The 18,940-nt window shown below is 35.2% G+C and overlaps 1 protein-coding gene across 5 annotated transcripts in view; it reads right to left on the bottom strand.

The window, feature by feature from the left end:
- Window positions 1–18,940, bottom strand: part of FSTL5 (follistatin like 5) — a 270,409-nt gene that overhangs the window by 66,531 nt on the left and 184,938 nt on the right. For all 5 annotated transcript variants that reach the window (XM_074541193.1, XM_074541192.1, XM_005486310.4 and 2 more), the window contains exon 8: window positions 1,044–1,164. In XM_074541193.1, coding sequence (XP_074397294.1) covers window positions 1,044–1,164 — 121 coding nt within the window. The remainder of the gene's footprint in view (window positions 1–1,043; window positions 1,165–18,940) is intronic.

Here is an 18,940-nt window from a genome sequence, read left to right on the forward strand (position 1 = left end):
TTAAAAAAAGTCAGCCAAATAAGGGCTTATGCAACTGATTAACAGCTAACAAAACAAAGAATGATGGTAACAGCAGTGGCCAGGAAACTAGGGCTAGAGTATGCCTCAGGAGAGAAATACAGCCTCTTAAGGCAAAGTAAATTTGGAGAAGATTGAGGTCAAACATGATTCTGGATAGGATTAAACAACAACATGGAATGACAAACACTGGTAGTTTACAGCAGAAAGGGAGTGTTAAGCCTAAAAGAAAATTTGAGTTGAAATAACCTCAAAGCGCTCTCAGGAAAAAAAAAAAAGTCACTAAACCTCAGAGATGATAAAGCAGACCCTTCATCAGAGGAAAAGAATTCCTTAAAATACTTTAGGAAATAAATTGCATATAAGAAAAAAGAGAGGGTACATCATCTTGAGAGAAGGTAAAGGCCTGTCTTCAGGGCACCAGTAACAAAGCAGTTTTGTCCAAGTACAGAATTCAATGAAGTGTTACCTGGAACTCGAACAGATGTAGGAAAATGTAAAGATCAAGTTTTAAAACCCAGGTGCCTCAAGCTAATCTACTAAAATCATGGGTAGATTTCAATAACATAAATGTGAATTTAGAAGCCTACATCAATTACAAAACCTTCAGGGAAGTGCATTCTATTAATCTTATATTCAACAAAGCATTCTTAACACAAGAAACTTACACATTTATTTTTCTCAGCATGCTCCCCAGGTTACTAAATTAATACTAGAACCTACTTCTTCTGTGTGTCTATTTATATATAAACCACTTCTGTTCTGCATAACATCCGAGGTGCAAAGGAAGTCCTCTGGACTATCTTTACACCTTTTAATAGTTCTTACTCTATGGAAGCAATAAGTTTAAATTATTGTGTTTCATTATTTTTAAGGTTATTTGAAGGAGCTCAGTGAAGAAAAAATTATATATCTTTTTCTATTAAGATGTAACACAATACAAAAATATGTAGGAAAGAAACAATTGATCTGCTTAACAAAATTAAGGTTCCTTATGACTTGATAATTAGAACATTTTTCCTTACCAGTCACTTGGAGAACATGAGTTTGATAGAGCTTATCATACCCATCAGCATAGCAGGTGTAATTTCCCATATGAGTTGTGGTAACCTTAGTGATGTACAGGGACCCATCATCTCCAAAATCCTACCAGGAAAGATTAAAAACAAGGTTATCATAATTAAACCCACATCTCTACAGTAATTACGCTCATCATCTCAGCAACAAAGCTGTGATGCAAATATCAGACATCACACATCACAAATATTAAACCAGCATATCTGACAGTAATCTGAAATTCAAATATTTTACTTGTGAATGGTGGAGTTGTTTAATCTTGCTATATATATTGTGAATGTAAAAGAAAATACAACTTTTATTTTAACAACTAGATAAACTCAGCAGAAGCAATATGTTTACTTAGCTATGACAGTTATTTGCAGAAGAAAAGCTGTTGAGAATTGCAACCGAGCAGAGAAAAAAAAAAAAATCTATGCAAAAATTAACAAGTCAAATGACATCCTGTGGAGGTGTTGCGATTCTTTGTAATAAGCAGACATGACAAAAAAAATTCTCCTTTTTCTTCAATTCTTCTCATTAGATTCACTGATACATTAGAGAAGCACTACTGCTGGGAACTGATTTCAGGGATCTGGGATTCCTGAAAGGAAATGTTTGTGATCAAGACTGAGGCAAAAGAGGCTTTTAGTACATTATCATCTTGTACTTCTTTTGGCACTGGGTCCCATGCCAGCTCAGCAAAAGGTCCATATCTTCTCCTTTCTTTGGCTGCTGAAAGAGTCCTGAAACTCTCTAGACCTTCAAATATCTGGAGCAGATCCAATTCTGGGATGGCTTCATCTTTTCTTATCTGCACATTCAAACAGAGTCTCCAGGTTCTTCCTGGGTCACCTGTCATTCTTTACACTTTTTTCTTTTTATTTATGTCAAGAGCTCCTTGTTCATTAATACAGACTCCTTGCAGCTTTTAATTTACTGTTCATTGTGAAAGCCTGTTCTTGAGCATAGAGGAGGTCATCCTTGAAAACCAACCATCTCTCTTAGACCCCTTTTATTTTCAGCATGATCTTTTATGGAATTCTTCTAAGCACATACTTGAACAGGCTGAAGGCTCCTTTCCTGAAGTCCTTTGTTGTATTGCTTTTTGCCCTGCTGTCTCCTCTTAGGCTCTTTGACTCAGCCATCTCATGGTCACTGTAGTCAAGGTTGTCCTCACCTTCATATCCTCAACCAGATCTTCCTTATTTTTTACTTCACAAACTTTGTAACCTTCTCTATAAAGTCCTCAAATCCATGAAGACTTTATCAAAAGCTTGCAAAACCAAAAGCTTCAGCTACAATACCTCCGTCACTGTAAATTGCAGGGTAAAAGAACTTTAACAGAAAATATTACTATGTGCTGCCTTATTCTTACATTCTGTCCTTTGAATCTTAAAAATGAGAAATACTGGGCTACATTAACCTCTGGTTCATTATGACTATTCTTGCATCCTTCCATGATCTCACCTACAACTTTTCCAACTTATTGGGATTTATTTTTTTCAGTTCTCAGTTTTCAGTTTTTATTCTTACTCAGAGAAAACAAGAGAACTGAAATCTCTATGAAATTCCTTTTAATTTCTCAGTTTTCTTTCTTTAAATACACTCAAGATATTATTCAAAAAACATGTGTCTCTCTGTACTTCTTCATCCGAAGACGTGTGGGCAGCAAAATTTCACATTTCACAACTCTGTTCTTCCAATGGTTCTGCTAGTGGTACCTTGAGAGAACAAAACAACACACCTGAAAATAAACCCTCCTGGCAATACCATCAATAACTTGACTTCCTCAAGATAACAGCAAGTTTCTATATTAGCACTTTAGTTAAACAGAAAATATTTCTGCCAAATCTTCAATATAACATTACATGTTACCACTGCAAAGATCAAAAAAGGCACCCTCTTTAAGACTTCATTTTAAACTGATGATGCGAATCAGCGCAATTCCCCTTCAGAATAACCCACCCAACTAACTTCAAAAAACTTCCTTATTGGATATTTTGACTTTGTCTCTAAAATATATGAGGCAGAAGATCAATTTACTTCTCCCCTTTACTAGCTGAACACAGGTTTTCAAAGTGTTCTTCTTCAACAACATTATTAGTGGAAGATGAAAGGACAGCTATTCAAAAGAGCCACACTACAGGTACTTACAGTTTATCTGGAAAATGGGTTTTGTTATTACCATTTTGAATTTTTTGTCTAATCTCTGCCAAAGATATTTGAGAATAAAATAGGGCAGTGGATGGAGTGTAGAAAAATTCAGCTGTTACAAGGCAGTCTGGAGACCAGTTTAATTTAACATTCCTTATGCCAAATTATTAGATATTGCTTTGAAGCATACCTACCTGTTTCAGCTCTTTAACTGATTCATTGTGGCATATGATATCCTTAGGTACCATTGCTATTTTCTAAGTAAATGTGTGCCTGTGTGTTATGAACAAAAATTCAGTTAATATTTTTTTGTGAGAAAGAGTTTCAGGGGGACAGCCAGGTCTCAGGCGCTGCCAGGATTCTTAGTGCTTTGTTATTGTAATACCGGGTCGTTAAGGATTATCTCCTTCTTTTGTATTAGTAAAAAGCCTGGCTGGGTGGGGAAATGTCCCTTCCCCGAGGCAGTGCGCCCTTCCAGCATAGGGAAGACACCTGAGAGGGTGGGGGGGGTTATGCAAAGTGACTCCAAAGTCCAGAATGCTTTGTGGGACCCCGACTCGAGATGCAACGAGAAAACCCCAAAAACAACGAGCCAAATAAGAATTGAGAGACTAAAGTGATGTCAGGACGTGAGGAGCTGAGTGCTGAGCCTGCAGAGATGCTGAACACTTTCGGAGCCCCTCTCGCCCTGAGCAGAGAGTCGTCCGGACGCCGGGACCAGACAGGACCGAGGCAGGCAAAGGAACATCTGACGGGAACATCAAGCCCTGAAAAGCTCCCATGAGGACTGGATCCCCGGCTCTGCCCCTAGTGGACGGAGCTGTGCATATCCTCCTCCTCTGAGTCGCCCTGGGAGACGCGACGGGGACTGCAGCCCTGCCGAGCCGCCCAATCCTGAGCTGATCACTTTTAATAAAGGCATTATAAAGGAGAAGAAGTCTCCTGGCCCTGTTTATTTCACTGTGCACGGTTTCTCCCTTCTTTTTCATAGAAACCATGGATGAAACACTACTGTGGCCATTTTACCTTAGTATTTCAATAGAATTAACACATGATAACTCTCAGAGAGTTAGAATTTTATGGACAGTATGTTTTGTTGGTAGTGGTGAGCTTTGTCTGGTTGTTTGGTTTGGTTTTTTTTTACAACTACAAAATAAATGTCCTCAGCTTATTGTTATACTGAGTTCAATGTTTGTTTCGTTAATTAAAGCAAACCACTCAATACAAAGTGAACTTAATGTTGTAAGCAGCATTTGAAAAGGGATGGTGCAGTACAAACAGAGCTACTTGACACTGCATGTTGACAAGTATTTAGTGTTTTATTGACTAACTCACAAGCTGAGTAATTTAAAAAAAACCCTGTATCTATACTGACACACAGACATCTTTGAAACAGAGCCTTCAAAAATCAACAGCAACAAACACAGAAAAGTGGGGTTTTTTTTACGTTTTGGAAAATACATTTGATGACAGTAAAAAAGAAGAAATTGCTACAAGCTCAATTTTTGTTCTCCTACTGTTCACATAGGAATGGCAAGGTACTTCTAAAATTACATTGAGAAACTCTAATTATTTTTGTCATACATGAAAAGATAGAATTGAATAATTACCTTAACAATGGTTCAGCTGCAATTCTGTTCTCCTGAAGAACTTGACATTTCACAAATCATAATATGTGTTACAAATAATAAGCAAAATAATAAAGAAAGATTTCGATTTGCTAGTGAATCTTTGCTTTTCTCTCTTGCTGTTTATAAAACAGAAACGAAAGGTGACTTTTGTTTTGAATCAGCAATTATATCCTTGGGGTTTATAAACCGCTTTCATATGCTAACACTTTGCATATGAGAGAATTTATGACCATTTTCCAGCATTTCTTCATTAACAGCTCTAGGAAAACTGTTCCTTGCTTTCTCCTTACAGGAGAACATATAATGAAACAGACTGCTTGAATTGGTTCATCATCATAGAAGCTGGGAGTATTTTTGTTTTGGTCTGTGCCATTTGGGTTTTTCTCTTTTTTTCCAGCATTTTTTGCCCATACTTTGTTTTCCTAAATGGCTTTTTGGGGGTTTTGGTTTTGTATAAATAAATTTTTTTTAAAAAAAAGTACATGGGATATGTGAACTGAAGATGTGAGTCCTTACTAATATTATCATCAAACAGAAAAAACAATTCGTTTTTTGTGTTCTTAATAAATGAATTAGTGAACACCAAATATTATGAATTCATGATTTTTCATATTATCTTTATTTCTATTTGCAGTCTTTAACAAATCCACAACAAAGGAAAAAATATATTGTTTGGACCCTTCTTTATTGATGGTTATCAACAGTAGTTAAATTATAATGATAACTCTCTGGGTGGGGGCATTTTCCTTAGTTTTAAAGGAAAATCTTGATTTTTTTAATGGGGAAAAGCAAAAAACCCCACGTCATCTGTCTCTGAGCTGATCAGGTAGAAAATCTGAAGCTACGAATTAAAATCTTGTATTGGTTTGCTAGGGGAAGGCTGTACCAATACCTGAAACCAGATATTCTCAGAACAACAGTTGTTTGCTTGTAAAACACAACCAGGACACATATTCCCTTTTATTTCCTGTACATCCTCCCAAGCTTGCTGCATTTTATTTCAGTCAACTCATGGAAGTACCAGTTATACTAATGTCACATTCTTGCTCATATTTTACAGATTTTTCAGTACCTCTAACTTCCTTTATTACAAGGACACAGAAAGTAGATATCCTTTTGAAGGTTAACTAGAAACATTTTAAAAAATAATTATTTACGTATGGTTCATTTGCCAGACAAAATCAGCTCAGGCTTTTTGTGCTAATGTCAATGCTACAACTATTTTCCAAGTAATCAGTTTCTCTGTTCACACTGGCAAAGCAATGCAACTCTGCACTTTACTACTGACTGTCACAAAGAAATTATATTCCACAAAGAACCCTGAGAAAAATTGCATTTGGCAGAAATCCAAGATTTTTTTTAAAGTTTTCCTTCTAGATTAAGAGGGAAAACAAATTTCTCTCAGTCTTAAATTTTACAGCTGCAATAAGAACAAATCATGAATCTAGCGTAAGTCCACTGGTTGAAGAATCAGCCTGACAGAAAATAGCAAATCATGCCAAAGCATAAAGAAGGGAAGTGCACAGTCTAACATAAACACTAGTACAGTATATGCAGTACAAAGTGATAAAATCTTAAAAGAAACTATGTTCTCAAGAATACAACATCAGACACCAGTTCGTGACTGTTAATGCAGACTAGTTTTGGTCAAAGGAAATTAAACTTCCTAAACTTCTTTTAAAGTCATTTGAGAAAGCTCAGGGCAGCAAAATCCTTTTATGGGATCATTCAGTGGATCTGTCAGTGCTCACTGACCTAGCTGCCACCCACCTCTCTCTGCTGACCATGAAAACAAACTTCCTACCTACAATTAGATATTCCAAGCATTTCATTGGTTCCTCTTTTCTTGACACTGGGGAGAACAGAAAGTAAAAAGCAAATAATGACTGAATTTTACAAAGGCTGTATCCCATTATTGCAAATAGCTTTACTAGCCTTACTCTACTGATCACTGAGTAAAGTGGTGAACATTTGGTGAGTAATTCAGAACATCTAAATAAATCTCCCATGCTGAGAAAGTCTTCATGCATATCTTCCTAAGCTTGTATTATACTACAAATGCTCAATGCAGAGGCCACCCTCTATTCTTGCTTCCTAAAATAAGACTTTGTAATGCATAAGTCCAGGCAAGTAGTTGAATAGAGAAGGATTTGGCTGTATTCAGCAAATGTGAGAAGAATATTATTTCTCTGACTGGAAGTGAATACAATAACACTGTACCTGTTTAAATAATCAATTAGATATGTATGATTTTCCCTTTATTCTCTGAGATATAGTAAGGACTGCAATTTCACTTCATGAGGAAATAGTAACAGCTGATAAATGGTAATATCCATTATTCTACATGAAACATGCAACTGCTTTGTGCTTTTCAAAAACTGTCAGTTGATTAAAAATTGGTTTTGCTATTTGGAAATCTAATAATGTTCCAACCTCTTAAGAACTTGAAGAGGGATGAAACAGGAAAGTGACATAAAAAGCCTCAGTGCTAGATTACCAGTGAGAATAATGGCTTCATTTGATATGTAGATGTGTAAAGAGAATTTGGTATTTTTTTCTTGTTTATGGCAGACACTAGACATAAGTGAGAGCTTTGCCAAAGTACTAGAGCTCTTGAGGCTAGCCATAAAACATCACTAACCTTTTACTTCCCCAAAAACTCCGTAATTTTACGTTATCTTGTGATGAATTGGCAATAAGGACTGCTAATTTATTTAGACATTCAAAACCTCCAACTGAGTAGACGCAGTATATTTTAAAGAGAAAATTCAGCATGCTCTGATACAGCTGTCTTTTTTATTGCTTCATGCTACACAGAGATCTTCAGAATGACTCATATGCCATTTGACTTTTACTCCTTTTTAACAAACCAAATTGTTATATAATCAGATTTAATCAGATAAATCTATTTGACATTCATTCCTCACATATTTTTCAAGTTAAACTCATAACCAATGAAATGAATTTATAATACTTACTCAATTACCACAGTTTATTATCATTCCGCCAAACTGTGCCTTTTTTTTTTTAATCAGCTTTAATTGTAGATATATTTATTATCACACTCCAAGCTAGTTTTGCAAAGAGAAACTAGCTTTGCACTATGCAGTTTACTTGGATCATATTCCAAAGTGTATCTAAGTGTTAGGAAGGGCCAGAGGAGCAGAAGTACTGATGTAATTTACTCTCTGAGGTGATTCAGTTTACAATTCACTGAATATCCACTAAATTTTTCTGATTCTAAAAATATCACACTACATAATTGTACTGTGCTAAGATTTAATCTGTTTTCAAATACTACAAACTATTCTGTTTTAATTTTATAAAGTTTATTGGAATTTTTGATCTTCCTACTGCATAAAACACTGGATTTCAGTTTTAGTTGCATCAGTCCGAAGCCCTTTTCTTATACTGAGAATAACTCATATCTTTGGTTCCTGAATTAGACTAATCTTGAAACAAAAAACCCACTTCATTTCATAGAAATCAAGTTCTCCAAATATTTCTTTACAAAACTCAAGAGAATCTACAAAAAAAAAAAAAAAAAGGAAACAAACAACCCTTAAATTTTTGTGTTACTCAAATTTTTATCCAATTATTATCTAGTCCATCCCATGTATTTATGAATTATCCAGGAGGGAGACAGACAAGTAGGTAGAGGGTCTTCAAGGTTTATGCAATCCACAAAAACCCAGTGGGATAAATTTTGGGTTGTCACAAACTCCTTTATGTACGTGTGATAAACCAATAAATAGACAACAAAAATATCTTTTCAAACAACTTTTAAATATCTTGCAGACAAAAAAAACTAAACCAAAAAAGATAGAGATTTTTTGAGAATCCCCTAATATGTGGCAACTGAAAAGGGTGCATTGGGCTAAGTGGCAGGTGAAAAAAAAGGAAACCTACTACCTTAAAATGATTTAAAAATCAGAATGATTCACTTTGGCCCTTTCTTAGCATACTAGGGAGGAAAAAGGCCCATTATAAATCACAAAGTTTTTCTACAGTTGATCGCTCATTTTAAATGCAGCATTAATATATGATCTAAAGACAACAGTACAAGGAAAACAGAGCCAGTCACACATTACTTGGATTATTAGCACAATCCCACTTGAGTCAGTTTGTTATCCAGTATGTCATACAAGAAATAGGCACAAAGATGCTTAGAAAGACTCTGGATGCAATTTCTACACTAAACTTTTTTTTCAGCTATACACCTGATTACATACAACAAAGTGAATGTCATATATTCCTTGCCATCTTTTTCTCTTTTCTTATAAAATCAAAATATTGGCAGTTTGCATACCAGCACAGCAGCTTCACTTAAGGGTTTAGCCAAGATTGACACATCCAATAATTCTGAAATATTATTCTTAGATCCTTTTAAATAAACAGAAAATTCCAGTCATTTGAACCAAGCACGTAGTATGAAACTGGAGTACTGAAAAAAGATAACGAATTTACGCTACTAAAACACTGAAAGCTGAGACAATTTACATTTAATACTAATCTTGGTTATCTAAGCTTTACACACACTGCCTTTGCTGAAACCACTAATACAACAATCCATGTCCATCGGTCTAATTCTTTATCACAAGAAATCTTAACAAGCAAGATTGATTCCTTGATATCAATTAAAGAAAAGACACTTCAAGGTCATTGGCAGCAACCTTTCCTGTAAGCACAGAAACTATTTATGCAGGGAAAATTCTTTGGGTTTTGCTTTGGAGGTAGGTTTTTTGTTTGTTTTCCATCTATACAGAAATTAATTGAGATATTTTTGGTCTCGTATAATCTGGTTGTGGTTTCTGATCAGGTTAACTGTAAGACATTGGAAGAACACCTTGGTATAAAACAAGAAAAAATAGTGTTCAAAAAGTTTACAGTAAAGAAATAAAATTTTTCAGCATACAGTGGCCCTCACAAATATATTTTCTAGAGCTGTACCAAGTACAGCTTTACTGTACTTTTACTTTTCTTTTACTGATATGAAGCAAAGATGTTATGTTAAGCCTAAAGGTATCAATAGTTATTCATACACAAAGGCAATAGCATAATGCTGAACTAGCAAAATCTCATTACTTTCTATACATTATTATCAATAAGATATTTCTGTTTCTTCTTTCTGTTACATCTGGTCTGCGTTCAAGTCATAAACTGAGGTTGGAAATTCCCCATTTCACAAGGGATTTTGAATAGTCATAATAAATATTTTCTGGATGGTATTAACAAATAAAGGTTGTTGATATTTAGACAGTTTGCTATTATTAAATGCTCATTTTGTTATACATAAAACATTTACTATATCCTGTTGCAGATAAACTGTGTGTTATTTAAAAGCAAAGTACCTAAAGAGGTACACGAGATTCCCATGCATTACAATAGTTCTAAAAAAATTGAACACAAATACTTTCAATTGCACAGTTTAAAAATAAGGCCAGAAACTCCAGTTAAATGAAATGCTTATATAAAAATTAATATGCAAATGACAGCATCACACTGAGTCATGACCGCATTCCTGTGCTCTCTTTAAATTAACAGGTTCCCTCTTCTGTGAGACATCCATTACTCCAATTTTACCACTGCTCTGTCAATCACAATAAGCACTTTCTTCTGCTGCAACAATAGCTAACTCTCTGTTCACACACTTGAAATTTCTACAAGATGTACCAAAATAATTTTAATTCTTATTGGACCATTATTTTTCTCCTGTAAATAATTTTTGCTTTTCCATTTTCTGTAATGGGCCCAAAATTTTTTTAGAAGTGCAAGTCCTGTACAAAATATGAATCTATATACACTATCTTTTCTTTTTTCACCCTTGTTCCTTGCTTTTATTTTAAAAAATGAGACAGCACTACTCATTAAAAAGATTCTAGGCTACTGTCACCATATAAAAGTCTATCACTGAAATACCATAATATATTTTCCTTATATACAGTACAGTCTTACTTTGGAAGACTGAAATGTACAGAAGTTCTTTTTCTCTAGCTAACCCCTGGTTTCAATTATATTTTACTCCAATTATAACTCTATCATTAGCTGTTGCCAACTAATAATAGAATCCATGTCAGAAATAAAGTCTCTATTAATACAGAGGGCTGGGAGAAAAGGCAGTTTTTTCTTCCCTGCCTTCCTTTTGACATGTTAATTGTTCAATAATCACAGGTTAAACTTCAGTCTTTTTCATGAATGAATTTCTCGTCTGATGTTTTAACTATGTATATCATGTTAAAAATGTGAAGGCAAAACAGGATTTCAGTCATTTTTCATTAACTATAGGTTACAATAGCAGGAAATTCACAGAATTCATGGCATTTGCCAAATTGCTGCACAAACTTTTAAGTATCTTGTCTACAAAAGTCATTGATATTTTACTGTACCAGAGTATGGCAATTCCATCTTATTTCTAATTAATACAAACAGGTCTGTAAAGACAGATTTTTGCCTAGAAGGAGCACATATTCTAGAAAGGAAGACATAACATTCTCCTACTTAACTAACAGAACTATTTGAAATAAAATGCTTAAAAAATGGACACACAAATCTGCTCTTAAACCAGGAAAGATAACATACTTCAGATGAGAGTCATAAGACTATATGATTTTATCAAGGTAGCCTGAAATTTATTTTCTACGTAAAGAAAAATTATTTTTTCTTTTCAATACTTCAATTAAGTATCTATATGCAAAAGCTTATAATTTGAAAACATTACTATATTTCTCTTAGAAAGTTCTAGAAGAAATACGTTAATCAGCCAAAACCAAAATATCCTTAGCAGGTGCTTTTGAGTAACTGTCATAAAATCCAGTCTCTTCTACCTATCTTTACCCATAAAAGTATAATAAAGAATGCAGATTCAGTGACCCTCGGTAAACTCACTTGAATTCTCCTTACTCAAGGACAGTTTTTTATATCAAACCAAATTAGATATTATTTAGAAGCACTGTTTCAACTTCCCTACTTCTGGTTGTAGTTTTAAGCCAAGCGTACATGAAAGGAGAATCAGATGGACATCATTAATAGATCTGTTTCCAAAATCATATTAAATTAGGAAAACCTCTAGTTTCATTTATCATTCCTTTTGAACTGATCAATGAAAACACTCTGCCATGGATACAAAGGCTCTTGCACATACCCAAACAGAAAAATTCTGAATGAGTCCTTTGGAAAAGGAATCTCTAGATTATAAATACAGCAATGTGAGAACAGTACAAAAATGAAAAAGAAAAGAAAGAAGAACACACATAAAGGTGATAAAATTAACAAGTGAAAGAGAAATCAGTCTAAGCTAAAGTAGATCTAATTAAATTTAGTTATGAATGGATACCTGGTGTCAGGTATATAAGTAGATAGATCACTGACCAGTTTGATTCAGAAAAATGTTAAATATCATCATTTGAAAATCATGGCAGATAAATCCTCCTCTGTTGTTATCCAGTCAGAGTTCACAAACTGATCAGACTTGGTCCAGACAAACAATTTGCTTCATGTTGACTTTTGCAAAGAGCAGGACCAATTATATTTCAGGTGGGTAGAAAATTTCTTCCTGAATCAGCACTAAGTAAACACCCTTGTACACTTCTGCAGTATTAAAAAAAAATTAATTTTTTTGAATATATATAAATGACAGTTAAGCCAAGTTCCCAATAGGTAATTATGCCCTACCTATTGTAATTTTTCCTCCTGGGCTGCTTGTGATGGTGGGCCAGACAGGGTTTCTCTCTTTTTTTTTTTTTGGTATTTAAGCAATTGTGCCACTCTGTTCAATGAAACAGACTTCTGGATACCAAAGCATTTTTATTGCTGGTGATATGGCCCTCCTATTTAATGTACTATAGCAGTGATTGGAAAGTCAGGACTATGAGCCACAAGAGTCTATTATTAACAAAGCATCTTTCTCATGCTCTTAAGAAGGAATGACCTTTACTGCTAGCTGTAGCATAGTCGAGTTGCTCTTTCAAGACTTCTTTTCTAAAATAATAACCTGAAAAGCTCAGTATTCTTTCTGTGTACTGTAAAACCCTTTCGCATAATTCTTCTGAAAGCTGTGAAAAGCATTAAGTCTACTAGGATAGCAAAACTACTGCAAAATGACCTGGAAAAGTTGGAGAAATAAATATGTAACTACTAATAAAATTATTCAGAAATGATGCTGTTTTTCACCCAGTTGACGGATGTATATAGCAGACGAAGTTAGAAGAGTATGTCTATAACCATACAAAAAAATTGAAGTGCAATTTTTTGATGAGCTAATCAGAAATTAATAGCACAAAATGAATTTGCTAATAACACGAATATTGAATGCAGACATAACCTGCATCTTTATATAAATATACAGAAAAGAACAGAAAAAACAATGAATTTGAATTCAAAGAAAAGCTTAAGGTAGAAAGATATAATGGGAGTGAAGAAGAGATGCTTAAGAAGTTTTAGAATTCATCTTGTAACACAAAATATAAAACAGCTTTTCATTAATTTTGAAATACAGGGAAAATGGGTAAGAGTGAAAAAAAAAAGTATGATAAAAGTTCTGATGCCTGAAATAAAAAGGAGTAGGAGTTACTCCTAAATTCAAGTCTCAAATGTACTTGATAGACACCTGGATGTGCAGCTATCCTGCACCACCTGGATTACCTTTGGGATGTTCCTAACTCAGCATAGTGGTCTAAGGTGCAGGATAGAACTCCCATCCATTTACCCAAATTCCATCTTTCATTATTCAGGAAAGACACGGGAAAGACACAGCAGAAAACAAGTTCTCCTGAAAAAATATGGGAATTGATCAGTAATAGATGTGATGATTATACAGTGGAGAAAAAATACAGCTTTAGGACTTCCAATATTTTTTACACCTTCTATTGTTATCACACAGCACCAATGGGCATTGGAAAATATTACATGGCAGGTACATGCTCCCAAGTAATATCTGCTCCTAGAGCTGAACTTGCAAGACCAACTAGTGTCAAAAATGGCTTTACAAAATCAGTTGGCATTAGATATGTTATTATTAAAGGAACAAGGAATATGTGGAATGTTAAATCTTACTGAAACCGAGTGTTGCATTACCATTTTCAATGCAACATCATCAGTTGAAGAAGCCCAAGTCAAAATTAAAGAAATCACTGGTCAAACATAAGAGCTTTTCCAATCACTCCAGACCCAAAGGTAGCTTACTGGCTGATGTCCATACTCTAATCCTTGTTACTCATGGGGTGGGGGCAATGCCTACAATGAAAACTTCAATGATTGCAACTAGAGTTACTTTTGTAATCGCTGGGATAGCTATCGTGCACTGTATAATTGCTTGTGTCATTCTCCTGCTGTTTCTATATTTTCTCTGACCTTTCTATAAACACAACACCCCCATGGGAGACTCTGAAATGAAAAAAAAGGTCCCAGGAAGACACTGTTTGAGCCACGGGGAGATGTAAGAGACTTAAAGACCACAACTGCCTCAAATATTGTCAAGACTACAGCAGAGTGAGCTTGAGATAAGACCAGAGGACAGGAATTTGCAACAGGAAGGTGCCTATTCCAGGCCTAGAGGAGCTCAAGTTTGGTTATCCCACCCTGGCTAATGCATCTGGACAAAAATTCCCACTATGGCAAACTGTGGGAGGAGAAACAGCTGCTTATACACATGCCACCCTCCGTGATGGGAACATCTGTGAACACCCATGGAAACCCACAAACTGGCCTGCATAAAAGTGGAGTGGCACCTCCAAAAGACTCTGGGACCCCACTGCATCCACCAGGGTGAAGGAGGACCAATGGGATGCCTCTAGATCCACAGTGCGGTGATTGTTTTCTTCTTGATCTCTTTCTCCTTCACTTCTCCCCCCCCCCCCCCACTCTTTCCAATTTCTTTCTATCTCTTTACCTCACATTTACTGTTAAATAAAATCCATATTACTGATTTTGCCATATGGTCTCATTTGTATCTAAGTCAGGCAGAGGCATCTCTCAATCGAATCCTAACAAGTGGAGTAGAAAAGAACAAAACAAAACTGGTATTCAACCCATGAATACAAAAGAAAGTGTAATAATGCATCCTACTTAAAAGAAAAACTGTGTAACAGATAAAGGGCAATTCAATATAGATAAAAATAGAAACATGCTGACTTTGATGAGTCACTGTTTATCAAATCCAACCACCTCATCAGAAAAATGAGTAGAAAATATCTGAAAGTTGTAGTGTGTTTAAGAGGTGGCAAAAACATAATGTACAAGGAACCACCTGCAATTAGGCCTTTAAAATGAACCTCAAATACAATGAAGTTATACATATATAACTTCATATATATATTGTGGTTGTAACACACAATACCACACAGAAGATCACACACACTGAAGTTGCTGCATTGCCATTTAGTGATTAAAGGTCAAAATAAACTGATCAGGATCCAGATTTTGTACTGAACAAGACTGCCAGCTTTTTGCCAATGGCATTGTGTTTGTTCATTGTTGGAATATGAGTTACTGTCTTCCAAAAAGGATGAGGCTAGGAGCATCACCTCTGCAGGGAAGTAGGTTCTAGGGCTTTCTTCATGTCATAGGACATTACACTTTCCCTCACACAATCAGTGAGATGGCCCATGGCAACACTGCAGGGAGGAGGAAAACCTCCTCAGGAATAAAACAAGAGCATGCAGATCTTGCTGCAATAAATCAGAAAGTCAGTGCAATGCAAGCAGGAATTCCCTCTTTTAGGATATTTGATATTAAAGAAATGTATGTGAACTTTGAACATCTTTTTTCAAGCTTTAGGAATGGTATTCCCTAATGTAATGTTCCTACTGAAACTTGCCAAACCATGCGGAGTTCAATCACACCCCATCCATCTGGCAGGCTGGAGAGGACAACTGGAGGAACAAGAGGGAAAGATCATGGACTGAGAACAATTGACTGGAAATAGCCATGAAACAAGACAACAAACAGTAACAGCAACAATACTAATGGCAGATCATACAAGAGGAAAAGAAGTGAACAATTCATTACGTGATTGCTCACCTGCCTCCACAGAACCCCCAAAACACCTGACTGCTCCCTCTGCCATGCTACTCCATGTGGAAGGGAGCCCTTGCCCCATTCCCAAAAAGTGATGTCATGTGGTAGAATACTGCCTGGGTCCTAGACATGTGCCCTCCTGGCTACTGCAAAAATTTAACCTGCCTAGCCAGAACAGGTTAAACTGAACAGGTTAAACTGAATAGGACACTATTCAGTTTAGACTATTAATTTTTCCTCTCTTTAAATTTAAGTCCTCTAATTTATTTCCTAACTTAAAAAAAAAAAATTTAACTTTTAAGTGTTGTTTTATGTGATTTAAGGAAAAGATTGAAGGATATTTTCCTGACATTTATGGTTCACCTGGGATTCTGTCAGAAGTAAAAACACACATGCATACACACACACACAGATATTTTTCTCAGACATTCATATTTCTAATGCTGTATTAGAGTCATAACTGTGCTGTATTAAGAACAATTCAACAGTGCATAAAGAGAAGCTTGTATGTAGGTCCATATTATCCCATGGGAGAAAACAATGTGGAAAGGAATAATTCATGAGGTTCTCCTGAGATTTTTCTTAAGAATAATAAAAGGGGGAACACAGAATGAAAAGCTGGAAGGAAAAGAAGAGCTCAAATGTCTCAAGTCCTTTCTAGGAAAGGTGCTTTATGTTTTGGAGAATCTGGAAAACTTCCTGTCATCAGTTTCTGATTAGAACTCTACAGAATGGAAGACATTGTGTTCTTTAGAGAATGTTGGTTTTTATTGGTATTCTTCATTACAGTCTTTTGGATTCTCTTGGTGGGTGAAGGGCAAAGATGTCAAGAAGAAAATGCCGACTGCCACCAAAAAAGGGTCAACTTTTATGCATAAATTAATTTTAACAAGATAAAAAAATCAGAAGTTTTGAGGAAAAGGTAACCTATACCTAACTTCAAAAACCCCAAAATTGAAATATTAGATTCTTTCCATGAAGGCAGCCTAAAGAGAGATATTATGGGCTTTTACCAGAAGGAAAAAGTTGAACTACACTATTTTGAAAAATTACTGTTTAACTTTGCATGTGGACAAACCATCCCAGTAGATCTTCAATAAATTCAAGAAAAAGGGCCAAGATCTTATAAGAAAAGTAAGATTGCTTATGTATAGGAAAGAACTTGAAGGCAAAGCTGGAATAAAGTATCAGAAAAACAATAAAGTAAATTAAGTTACAAAAACTTTAAACACGTGAATGCATTAAGACTAAAAAAGTAACATGCATTGCATTTGGGAAATACATCTGCTATTTTTCATACGTGGGAATTATTATCTCTAATGAATAGTAGGTTAGATAAAAACAAGAGGAAAGTGGAAAGGCAAATATTAAATTTAAGATGCAAGATAACAGCGAGCAAAAAAATTCCTTTCTATATGTGTACTGAAATATCATCAAAATGCCCTGTGATATCAGTTCTGTAGTGAGTCACAGCACAAATATATTACAATTTAAGTAAAATTTGCAGAGGCATATAATTTTTCATAATTTCACTCAGATGGGTGCTAATTATCCCTGCCTCCCATCAGTTTCAGTAAGAGAAGGATTAGTAGCAAGATGCAGTACTTCTACAAAAAGTAGTTATAAGTACCACAAGAAGAGATGAGGAGAACTAAGGACTTTTAAAATTATCAACTGGATATTATCAGTAATGTCATTAACATACACTTCATAGAACATTCTCAAATATACTATTTAAATACAAATTCTATTGTCATCTTTTCAAAGTCAAACGGTATTTCTTGATATTTCTTTAGAATGTCTTAGAATATACAAGACATTAGACATTATCAAGACTCATTTTTAGCCACTCCACAGTTGACAGATTTAGAGATATATCTTGTACACTTTCAGTAGAAGAGTGGAATATTTTAAATATATATAAAAATTGAACTATCAATTTCAGTTTAGACCTGGATTCCTTTCCTCCTTGTTGCATTTTTCCATTTGACAAAATACTAGGACATTATATTGTTCTGAGTTTGTCCCTCCTCAAAGCAAATAGCTTAATTCATATTGAGGTCTGGATAGTGCAAAACCTTAATTTCTAAGTATGAACACTTGCAAAATCACATTGTCACTACTGCTTAGCCTGGTTCCCTATATATGTGGTGACTTCCAGTTATGTTGATCTTTGATCCATTTTACTGAAAAAAAACCCAAAACCCTAGCTATCTATCTTCCCAGGTCAGTGTTTGCCTTGTCATTTTCAGAAAATGTACTGCTCTTTACACAACATTATTAATCTTGAGATGCTCCGATGTGGTTCTTGTATAACTGAGTAAATTAAGAATTCCCAGAGTTAGGCAAATATCATTATAGTTTATAATACAGCTACAGTAAAACTTAAAGTACACTGCTTCTGGGGACATCTGATATTATACAAGCAGTAAAGAATCTAGAAATAAAGAGAGAGATCAAATCTATGAAAACAGTGAAAAGTAAAATAAATTTTGAAGAAAACAAGGTCTGAGGACAAATCTAACTCAATGTCTTTCTCCCCATTCTTTTGTTGTTTCTTCTTTTAATCCAGGCACCATTAACTTTTTCTTCCTCCTTATTTTACTTTATCTGGAAAGAGAGATTAATATCCCACATATACATATATTTGAGCTCTATTAATTTTAGTGCCTCACTCAGAAGCTATTGAATCTGACCTTCTCTTTCTGTATTTGAATCGTAACTAAACTGTTAAGGGACTAAACTAAAACTTAATTTTTGCTTATGAACAATGAGGTTCCTGCAGATCCACCTCTCAGATTTGTCCCCCTGGGAGGCATCCAGCTTTCAGATTTGTCAAATGCATCACTCAGTTTCATGTCACCTGTAAACTTGCTGAGGGACACCTTGATCCCACTGTCTGTGTCATTGATAGAGATGCTGAAGAGCACTAGGCCAGACAGACCCTGAGGGACACCTCTTGCCACTGGCCTCCACTTAGGCACAATGACAGAGATGTTGACCCCAACCTGTGGCTCCATCCATCCATCCATCCATCCATCCATCCATCCATCCATCCATCCATC

This window comes from Zonotrichia albicollis, chromosome 5 (assembly GCF_047830755.1).
Source record: "Zonotrichia albicollis isolate bZonAlb1 chromosome 5, bZonAlb1.hap1, whole genome shotgun sequence".
Lineage (NCBI taxonomy): Eukaryota > Metazoa > Chordata > Aves > Passeriformes > Passerellidae > Zonotrichia > Zonotrichia albicollis.